Source organism: Danio rerio, chromosome 8 (genome assembly GCF_052040795.2).
Source record: "Danio rerio strain M-AB ecotype USA chromosome 8, GRCz13ab, whole genome shotgun sequence".
Lineage (NCBI taxonomy): Eukaryota > Metazoa > Chordata > Actinopteri > Cypriniformes > Danionidae > Danio > Danio rerio.
In genome coordinates, this window is record NC_141028.1 from 9571382 (window position 1) to 9582909 (window position 11528).

Below are 11528 nucleotides of genomic sequence, written 5' to 3' on the forward strand. Positions count from 1 at the left end.
GTTATTAGAAATGAGTTATTAAAACTGTTATGTTTAGAAATGTGTAGACTAAATATTTTTGCTAAACAGAAATTGGGGAAAAAATAATCAGGAGGGTTAAAATTCTGACTTCAACTGTATATTACATATATACTGTATATATGGTTTATAACTATTCTTCTCTCTCTGAAGTTCAATGACAGGTTGCTGTACTGCGTCCCTAAACTGAGGCTGATAGGACAGAAATTTGGAGTGCGAGCACGGATTGATGTGGACGGCATGGAGGTCTGATGTGTTTTTTTTCTTGTTTACAGCTTCATATTCAACATAAATATGTTGTTATCTGATGGTTGATTGACTCTGCATTGCTTCACAGCTGAAGGAGACCAGCAGCATGAACGTACCGCGAACGTTTCTGGTGTCTGGAAAACAGCGCTCGCTAGAACTGCAAGCAAGGTACGCTTCAGGGAATGTGCTTTGTCTGCTTTAAAAATAAAACCTGAGGTTGATTGACAACCACAGAAATGCTGCCAGCGCTTTTTTGTTAAGAGAAATACCCAAGAAAAGCATATCAGCACTTTGAAAACAAGAGAAATACACTGTAAAAAGCTATTAGTTACTTTACTTTGGAAAGTAAGTAAACTCATTGCCTTCAAAGCAACAAGTTGATTTTACTTTAAAAAGTCAGTAAAAACACTGACTTAACTTTTATAAGTATCCACATACACTCACCGGCCACTTTATTAGGTACACCTTACTAGTATCGGTTGGACCCACTTTTGCGTTCAGAACCGTCTTAATCCTTCATGCATAGATTCAACAAGCTACAGGAAATATTCCTCAGAGATTTTGATCAGTATTGACATGATAGCATCACATAATTGCTACAGATTTGTTAGCTGCACATCCATGATGCAAATCTCCCATTCCACCACATTCCAAATGTGCTCTATTGGATTGATACCTGGTGACTGTGGAGGCCATTTGAGTACATTAAACTCTTTGTCATGGCCAAGAAACCAGTCTGAGATGATTCACGCTTTATGACATAAAGTGTTATCCTGCTGGAAGTAGCCATCAGAAGATGAGTACACTGTGGTCATAAAGGGATGGACATGGTCAGCAACAATATTCAGTTAGGCTGTGGTGTTGACACAATGCTCAATTGGTACTAATGGACTCAAAGTGTGCCAAGAAAATATCCCCAACACCTTTACACCACCACCACCTGACTAAATTGTTGATACAAGGCAGGATGGATCCATGCTTTCACGTTGTTGAAGCCAAATTCTGACCTTACCCTACAATAAATCGAGACTCATCAGACCAGGCAACGTTTTTCTAATCTTCCATTGTCCAATTTTGGTGAGCCTGTGTGAATTGTAGCCTCAGTTTCCTGTTCTTAGCTGACAGGAGTAGCACTCGTGGTCTTCTGCTGCTGTAGCCCATCCGCCTCAAGGTTGAACATGAGTCTGATTCCAGCGACGCTCCAGGGACAGACAAGTCTTTACTGAGGCCATCTTCCAGCCTAAACCACGGAGAATGAAGTTCTGCACAAGACTTTTGGCCAGCGGAGAAATTAAAATGGTCGTGCCCAACTGAGTCTGGTTCTCTCAAGGTTTTTTTCTTCACTCCCATCAGGTGAAGTTTTTTTTCCCTCTCCGCTGTCGCCACTGCCTCGCATGGTTCAGGATTGGTAGAGCTACGCATCGATGGATTCGCTCTTCAGTGTTTGAACTCTCAGGAATGATTAAATCACACTGAACTGAGCTAAACTGAACTGAACTTAAACACTAAAACCTGAACCACACTGTTCCAGTTACTGAACCACACTGTTCCAGTTACTATGACCATTTATGTGAAGCTGCTTTGACACAATCTACATTGTAAAAGCGCTATACAAATAAAGCTGAATTGAATTGAATTGAATTGAAGGTTGGACATGTTGTGCGTTCAGAGATGCTCTTCTGCATTCCTCAGTTGTAACGAGTGCTTATTTGAGTCACTGTTTCCTTTCTATCAGCTGGAACCAGTCTGGCCATTCTCCTCTGACCTCTGACCTTTTTTTGTTTTTGGACCATTCACCCATATTGTAAAAATCCCAGTAGATCAGCCTGTCTGGCACCAACAACCACGCCAAATTCAAAGTCACTTAAATGCTCTTTCTTCCCCATTCGGATGCTCTGTTTGAACTGCAGCAGATCGTCTTGACCATGTCTACATGCCTAAATGCGTTGAGTTGCTGCCATGTGATTGGCTGATTAAAAATTTGCATTAACGAGCAGTTGGACAGGTGTACCTAATAAAGTGTGTGTAGTTTGTTTACTCAATAATTATAAGGCAACAATCTTACTCTCTTTTTTACGTGAAGTCAACTAATCACTTTCTTTCAGTATATCTGCTGCTTTTGGAAGTTTAAAATCATTTTCTTTTTTGACCAGGACGGAGGAAGAGAAGAGGGATTGGATTCAGGTAATGTTGTCTTCTCCTTTAAGTCACATGACAGACTCTTGTGTCTCTCGAACATTCGGATATTACATTTACTCATTTTTTCCTTCTTGTTCACTTACACACAGGCAATCCAAGCCACTATACAGAGACATGAGCAGACGCTGGAGACCTTCCGGATGCTCAACTGCTCTTTTAGGGAGGAGGATTTAACTCCTCCAAACTCTCCGGTTAGTGCCCGTCTTAACACTCTCAATGCTGATATTGTTCACTGGTGATAATGAAAACACTGTCATTATTTAAAACGGTTTTAAAAATGTAAATATTTGTTTAAAATTGAAAAATATGCTTAAGTTGAACTACTGAAATATAAATATTGAAGAAAAATATTAAAGAAAAACAAAAATGAAATAAAATGGCAAAAGCACTGTACAAAAATGAATAAACCTTAACTTAAAATTAGATCATGTCATATTTAATTTTCATAAATATCATATTTAAAATGTTAGTTGGTATACTAGAGTTACTAGAGTGTGTGTGTGTGTATATATATATATATATATATATATATATATATATATATATATATATATATATATATATATATATATAAATAAATAAAAATAAAAGGGCACTGAATTATTATCTTGGCCTCAATTAGGTTTGTAAAAAGTTTTATTGGTTTCATAAATTAAAATAGTTAATAATAAATAATAAATAAATACATTATGGGCTGAGGATATCATTGTTCATTGGTAAAAATGAAAACACAGTCATTATTTTAAATAATTCTTAAAATATAATTATTAATCTAAAAACTAAAAAGTTAAACTACTGAAATCAAATTAAAGCTGAAGAAAAATATTGAAGAAAAACAAAAATGAAATTAAATAGCAAAAGCACTGTCCTAAAATGAATAAACCTTAACCTAAAATGACAACATTATGTCATCATTAAATTATAAATATCATAAAAATGTTATAAATTATATATTTTATCATAATAAGATGATAAAAATGTTATTTAAAGAACACTGAATTATTATCTAGGTCTCATTTAGCTGAAGTTTTCATGGGTTTCATAAATTAAAATAATTGCTAAATAATAATAATAATAATAATAATAATAAAAATAATAATAATATTAATAACAATAATAAATTACTCATAAATAAAAATAATAACTTAATGTTTTTATTTTTATGGTTTATTATATATATATATATATATATATATATATACAAACACACATATATATACACACACACACACACACAGGTTTTATTATAATAATTTGTTATAATAATATTGATCTTGTTGAAAAAAAATTATTTATACTTTTGTGTCTTTATTTTTATTAGAAAAATGTTTAGACTAACAACATATTAATCAATCTTATTCTTTTGTTTAATAACACATGCTGACCTGACACACTTCCTCTCTTTTTACTGTGCTGCATACTTTTAGAGGAACTGCTGACCAGAGAATATATATTAAAGAATAAATTTAGCATTTGTTCCAAACTTCTGTCTGGACATGTCACAAGTTGTCATGATGCTTGTAGAAGTTGTGAAATATATTAAAGATGCACCTAATTGTTCAGTTCTGGTATGCAGAGAAGGGTTGCAGAAAGAGGAAGTATGTCTGGGGGGACAAGAGCCAAAAGACTGCAGAATGACTGATAAGTGACGTTAAACCAAGACTCCACCTATTAATATCAGTTGTGTATATATGCTGGAGTCAGGAAATGTATGTTAGTTGCGAACCTCTTGAATGTAATTCTTGTATTGCATTGGGGTAACGTAACCCAGAGCTATGTCATCGAATTATTCATTTGTATCTAATAAATTACTAATACTTTTGGCATTGAAGAAAACACTCTCCTGACCTTTTCTTATTAAACACGCATGGAATTGGCTTGACATGCCAACAATCTATTGTAATATTCTGCTAACAAATGCTCTAAATTATAATAATATTAGAAATTTTTAGACATGTTATCAGTATTTTAGGAAATAAAACACCAAATGACTCTGCCTGTTATTGGCAAATCCACGGAACTAATAAATATAAATACAAATGTTTTTGCTTCAGAAAACAAAATATAAATCCTCAAGGTGAAAAAATGCTTAAAAGACACACTCTCTAATGCAAGCCATTTAAACTCAAGTTTAGGTGTAGGTTATGTCTGTGAATACTCACTGTAATATTCTGACCGGTCTTTGTTTTCAGAATTGCTCAGAGCTTGGAAAGCGAGCGCCCACTCCGATCCGGGAGAAAGAAGTTACGCTGTGCATGAAGTGTCAGGAGCCGTTTAACTCCATCACCAAACGACGCCATCACTGCAAAGCCTGCGGACATGTAGGATCAAAACACACCATAACTATGTTTATAGGGCATGCTGATGTTGACAGCGCACTGACGTGGGTCTTTTTTTATTTCAGGTGGTGTGTGGAAAGTGTTCAGAGTTTCGTGCCCGGCTGCTGTATGATAATAACCGAGCCAACCGTGTGTGTATAGACTGTTATACCATGCTAGTTGGAGTGCCGCCGTCTCCTGCCAGTCTGAGCAGCAGCACACAGAGACGACGCTCCATCCTAGAGGTACAAGTCTATGTGATGTTGCTGAGACATATGTCAGTATGTTGATGTACTTCCTACTGAAATGGAATATTGAGTAGGGGGTGGAGCTTTCCTTTTGTGCATCATTCCTTTGTTGCAAACTAAGGCCCTGTTGACACTACGTTTTAGTTTTAAAACGCATAAGATTTGCTACGGTTAGCCCTCTGTCCACACTATGCTGGAGTTTTCGAGCCCCGTACACAGAGCGTTTTGGAGGCTCTGAAGAGACCATTTTGGTTTTGAAACGCTGCTCTGTGTCAGTGTGGACGGGGGAAAACGGAGACATCTGAAAACGGAGGCGTGGCTGCAGATATTGATATCTGATTGGGGCTTTTTCTCAATATTAAGTGCAAATAAGTTCAGACTTCGCAAGTTTGATATGGAAAACAAACTCCCGACGACATGTCAGGTAAATCTTCAAAGGCAACAGTGTACTTTATAACACAATTCGCATCACCCTGGCTACGATGTTTCACTTTCTTAACAATAAAATGAAAACATGATATAAGGAACCGTCTTTTTTCATTTTGATATTAGCAACTTAACATACACCTAAAGTGTTGAGGCGTCATGTAGCTCCATATTTATTAAGGGTGTCACGATCCTCCAAATCCTCGATTCGATTACATTTTCGATTCTAAAGGCACGATTCGATTTTCGATTATGAATAATTAATGAATGACCAATTAATTATTTGTAGCCTACCGTTTAAACTACCTGACCTGCTTGGTCTTTGTTTTACCCATAAACAAATCATACAATAAAGGCAAGATACGCACATAATTACCACCTGTCAATCACTTTTTTCTGCGGGACTCGTGAATAGGCAGTGATCTGTGTCGTTATAATGGCGTCGGTAAAAAAGAGGCACAACCAACAGGAACCAACCAACAGTATCTGAGGTGTTCGCTAAAATGACTAAGTACAAGTGAGTGAAAGATTGAAGCAGTCCTCTGACTGCCTGGGCCTGCTGTCTCGAGCGCATGGCTGTGTGTGCGTCTGTGTGGTCACGTGATGTGCATTTTCAGAGGTAGAGAGGAAGGAGGTGCTGCTCAGAAATGCTACACGGCACTGTGGATGTCAAATCGTTGTCGTTCTAAAATGCCATTTAAAAACAAAGACAGTGTAAACAGGGCTTGAGTGTGTACTTTTCGCGAGCGGATTTGCAACGGGGCAGGCGGAGGATCGCAATGCCGGTGTTGTCTATCGGACGAACCGTACGTAATACGTAAAACTGTGGGGGTTTTTTTGTCGACAACACGAACGTTGTCAACATAACTCACTGGAAATCCAAAATGCTTACACATCGGCGACTTCATTGAAAGAGGAGAGGGTTTAAGTTCTGTCGACGGGTCTCCTGCTTCTGCAGTTTAACAAGCACTTCAACAAGCCTGTTTTTTCCCGCTTGGCAACCCAAGCTGATGTGACATGGGGGCATGGCAGCATCGACAATTCTATTTTTTGATTCGATAATCGAAATTGAGCATAAATTTCGATCGATTTCGATTAAAAATCGTTTGACGGTCATATAAATATTAGGGGTGTCACGATTTAGATTTTTAATCGAAATCGTGACACCCCTAACATTTATATGACCGTCAAACGCAGCCTATAACATAACTGCTTTCTTATATTTTCATTGAAAAATATAAAACACACCCTGTCTCTTTTGCTGAATATCAGTTTCTATAATCAATAATAGTCATCATAAAAGTATAACGTACAATAAGTTTGTACAATATAGGAATTAAAAGCAAGCAATCAGTCAAATGTGCAGAATCAGTGTACGTAGTTACATAAAATAATATATTAACTTATCTTTGTGCTCAGCCAAAACACAAAAGTGATAGATTCAAAACAGGCCCGGATTTGCTAATCGGGAGGACCGGGAGAATTCCCGGTGGGCCGGTCCGTTTTTTGGCCGCGAGGGCCGGTGTCCCTAGCTCCAGAATCTGTCGCTCTCAGCAGTCACACTTTTTTAAAATTATTTATTCATTTACTTGACCACAGCCTTCTTATTCATTATTTTACCGCAGCTCTGCTCTTTTTATCTATTTTCTCGTAGCCTCGTGAGCAAGATGCAGCCTGCAGGTTAATGATGTTATAGCTAGATAAGTCACCATTCATTGAACAGCTGTTGTGGTACAGTGGTTAGCTCGTTAGGTTATGATGTCACCAACCTGGGTTTGGTCCTCGTCTGAGTAACATTTTTTTTTTTTTCCTTTTTATTGTTAAGACATATAATACTGTAAGGGTTGTTGAACATTTGAAGTTCTAAAGCAGCTGTTTTCTCAAAAAAAGATGTGATAGTGTAATTAGAAACTGAATTAGAAATGACCTTATTTTAATATAGTCAGTGGTGAACTGAGGTGGGCCGGTCTAAGGCTTGAAACTCCAGGGCTGAAAAAGAGTCCCACTCCGGCCCTGATTCAAAAGAACGAAGAGTCCTTAAATAGAGACAAGATGAATTAAATATCACATTTAACAACTATAGATCAAGCGGCAGATCCTTGATGAACTGTCTGACATTTGCTGCTCTTATCTGGGGAGGTGTGCTCCACGCACCCACTGACTGCCTGGAGCTCAGACGTGCGCATACGCTGCAGCACATGCTAGAGTGTGTGTGTGTGGTCACGTGATGTGCGTTTTCATCTGTATAGTGTGGGAGGAGAGGTGTTCAGAAATGCTAGGTACGGACGTGGCCAGTGTGTGTGTGTGTGTGGTCACGTGATGTGCATTTTCAGTGGTATAGTGTGAACGGAGCTGTTCAAAAATGCTATGTGTGGACGTGGATAATTTTTGTTCTAAAGCGCTGTTTTAAAACTAAAACGTATTAGTGTAAACGGGGCCTAACATGGTCAGGAAAAAGTGAGACTTTGACAGATTTTTTTTTTCAGTGGGTTAACTTGCATGAATTAGTTGTTCAGCTAGAGAGTAACAATGTGCAGTAGCAAAATAAATATTGTACATTTTGATTTCACATGGAGTTTAAAAAAATTTGAAAAGAAATACGAGTTCCATAAGGTTTGTAAGGCCAATGCAATGCAAAAAACAATTTTGGGGATGTAAAGATTTTAGAACAGTGGAAAAAAAACAGTGTTCAATTCAAGTGAAGTTTATTCATTAACTAATTTCGAGAGGATCACGTGCTTGTGATTTATCACGGCCGGTCTCGCATTTGCTAATCACTATCTTCCTATCATATGAGCCCTAAGCTACTATAAATAGCCACAGTTTTCAGTTTACTTTATCTTCGTTTGGAAGAAACCCCCCTCCTCCCCTTTTCTCCTCCTTTACCTCTGATTGGGCGGCACGGCGGCGCAGTGTTTAGCACTGTGAGCCCCACAGCAAGAACCCTGCCAGCCCTGGTTTCACAGGACCGGTGGGTGTTTCTGTGAGGAGTTTGTATGTTCTCCCCGTGTCCGCGTGGGTTTTCCCCGGGTTCTCCCGTTTCCTCCCAACATCCAAAGACATTCAACATACATAACAATCAAGCTTGGTCTAATCCCTTGTGTTCCCTTAGCTACCGCAGCAGGGGAGTTCTGAGATCCACTGAGCTCAGGCTCCCCTCTTGCTCTGCCAACGGGAGGAAGCCCCGGGCTCGAGGAGCCCTTGAGCTCGGGGCTCTCTCCCGGGACAGCATGCCAAACAAGCTTTTATAAATCATCAGCTAAGTGTGAACTCTTGAATTCAAGATTATTTGTCTAGCGCTTTTATTCACAAAAATTATTGTTTGCTTTACAAAAGGTGCACATTATTGCATTACAATCAAAAGTAAAACAGTTAAAGTTATTATTTACCATAACTTTATTAGTTACTAATAACTTTAAGTAATCAACTAGTAACTAATAGCTTTTTAACAGTTAAATTATTATATACAAACACAGTTAACCTGTAGTTATATAGTATATAGGTGATGTTATTGTGTGTTAAAGTGTTGAAGGGATTCATTCATTCATTTTCTTTTCGGCTTAGTCTCTTTATTAATCAGGAGTCGCCACAGTGCAATGAACCATCAACTTATCCAGCATATGTTTTACGCAGCGGATTCCCTTCCAGGTGCAACCCATCACTGGGAAACATGCATACACACTCATTCACACACATACACTACGGACAATTTAGCTTACCCAATTCACCTATAGTGCATGTCTTTGGACTTGTGGGGGAAACCCGGAGAAAACTCACACGAACACGGGGAGAACATGCAAACTTCACACAGAAATGCCAACTGACCCAGCCGGGGCTCGAACCATGTGACCTTCTTGCTGTGGGGCGATTGTGCTACCCACTGCGCCACCGTGACGTCCTGTTGAAGGGATAGTTCACCCAAAACTGTAAATTCGATGATTATTTACTCATCCTTCATTTATTCCAAACCTGTTTGAGTTTCTTCTGTTGAACACAAAGGAAGATTTACTGAAGAATGCTGAAAATTGACTTCCATTTTGTTTTTGTTCCTACTATGGTCAATGGATGTTTTTTACAACATTCTTCAAAATATCATGTTTTGTGTTCAGCAGAAGAAAGAAATACATAAAGTGTGAGTAAATGGGACAAAATCTTCATTTTGGGGCGAACAATCCCTTTAAGCAGTGTTAGTTTAGCTATATATTTTAATTTAGTCTTAGTCTTATTTTAGATATTTTCATGTGTTTGTTTTCTTCATATTTGATCAACCTTGTCCGGTTTTTGGTTAGTCCAGTGGTGCTCTGGCTGATCCGGTTTCCCCCACAGTCCAAAGACATGCGCTATATGTGAATAGGGTGAACTAAATTAGCCGTAGTGTAGAAGTGGTGTGTGAATGCGAGAGTGGGTGTTTCCCAGTACTGGGTTGCAGCTGGAAGGGCATCCGCTGCATAAAACATGCTGGAATAGTTGGCGGTTCACTCCGCTGTGGTGACGCCTGATAAATAAAGGACTTTTGATGAATGAATGAACAAATGTATGTAAAATATGTTAGGGTGAATGGGTAGAAAAAAAAATATAATTCTGTATGCAAAAACGTTTAAGAAAAACTTGTTGTTTTCCTGATACAGAAGCAGGCCTCGGTGGCGGCTGAAAACAGTGTGCTGTGTAGTTTCCTGCACCACATGGAGAAGGGAAGTGGCCGTGGTTGGCAGAAGGCCTGGTTCGTCATCCCTGAAAATGAACCACTGGTGCTGTATATCTATGGTGCTCCACAGGTGAGAAGATCAAACAGGTCTCCTTTAAAGAGACAGTTCACCCAAAACAGAACATTCTGTCATTATTTTCTTTTTTTCAAATCCTGTTTGAATTTCTTTCTTCTGTTCAACACAAAATAAGATATATATATTTATGTGTGTGTATACAATTGAAACCAGAAGTTTACATACACTGTATAAAAAGGCACATAACTATTTTTTTTAAAAAGTCAGATGTTAATGTGACTAAACTTTTTCTCTTTTATGTAATTTAGGATTATCAAATTTGTTTCTGTTATGCTTAATAGCAGAATAATGAGAGAGATATTTAAAAAAAATTGTTATAACTTTTCTTGAAAGTCAAGTTTACATACAGTAAACATGGTGTCAAGGTTTTGGAAGCTTTTGATTGGTTAATTGACAACATTTGAGTTAATTGGAGGCACAACTGTGGAATAGTATTTAAGGAAAACCTCAAACACACTGCTTCCTTTTGTGACAGCATGGAAAAATCAACAAGCCAGAATCAACAACAAAGTGAGATTACAAATTGCTCAATTACACTGGGAAAAAGACAAGTTGTTAGAGACATGTCCTGTGGTCTGATGGAACTAAGATTGAACTGTTTGGCCATAATGACCAGTGTTGCATTTAGAGGACAAAGGGGAAAGCTTACAAGCCTAGGAACACCATCCCAACTGTGAAGTATGGAGGCGGCAGCATCATGTTGTGGGGCTGTTTTGCTGCAGGAGGGACTGGTCCACTTCACTGCATAGATGGCATCATGAAGAAAGAACATTATGTAGAAATACTGAAACAACATCTCAAGACATCAGCCAGGAAATTAAAACTTGGGCTCAAATGGGTTTTACAAACAGACCATGACCCTAAGCAAACTGCCAAATGTGCTTTAAGGACAACAGAGTGAATGTTTTGGAGTGGCCATCACAAAGCCCTGATTTCAATCCTATAGAAAATAGTGGGCAGAGTTGAAGAAGCTTGTGCGAGCAAAACAGCCTTCAAATCTGACTCAGTTACACCAGTTCTGTCAGAAGGAATGGGTCAAAATTCCTTCAAACTATTGTGAGAAGCTTGTGGAAGGATACCCAAAACATTTGAACAAAGTTATACAGTTTAAAAGAAAAGCTAAAGAAAATACCAAGGAAATGTATGCAAACTTTTGACTGTCTGGAAATGAATAATAAAAAATTGTATCTCATTATCTGGCATTTAGCAAATGTAAATCATTTAGGTAATCCTAACGGACCTAAAATAGTAAACGTTTAGTATGATTTACCATCACTCATTTTTAAAAA

At 38.0% G+C, this 11528-nt stretch overlaps 1 protein-coding gene and 1 long non-coding RNA gene across 6 annotated transcripts in view; one reads left to right on the forward strand and one right to left on the reverse strand.

The window, feature by feature from the left end:
• Positions 1-11528, forward strand: part of fgd1 (FYVE, RhoGEF and PH domain containing 1) — a 112622-nt gene that overhangs the window by 94194 nt on the left and 6900 nt on the right. For all 5 annotated transcript variants that reach the window (XM_087264227.1, XM_087264228.1, XM_087264229.1 and 2 more), the window contains 7 exons: positions 172-264; positions 356-435; positions 2421-2451; positions 2556-2657; positions 4659-4787; positions 4871-5029; positions 10087-10233. In XM_087264227.1, coding sequence (XP_087120353.1) covers positions 172-264; positions 356-435; positions 2421-2451; positions 2556-2657; positions 4659-4787; positions 4871-5029; positions 10087-10233 — 741 coding nt within the window. The remainder of the gene's footprint in view (positions 1-171; positions 265-355; positions 436-2420; positions 2452-2555; positions 2658-4658; positions 4788-4870; positions 5030-10086; positions 10234-11528) is intronic.
• Positions 1-11528, reverse strand: part of LOC147835504 (uncharacterized) — a 29475-nt gene that overhangs the window by 10088 nt on the left and 7859 nt on the right. Inside the window, exon 3 of the long non-coding RNA XR_015497574.1 lies at positions 4629-4777. This is a non-coding gene — a long non-coding RNA (uncharacterized LOC147835504). The remainder of the gene's footprint in view (positions 1-4628; positions 4778-11528) is intronic.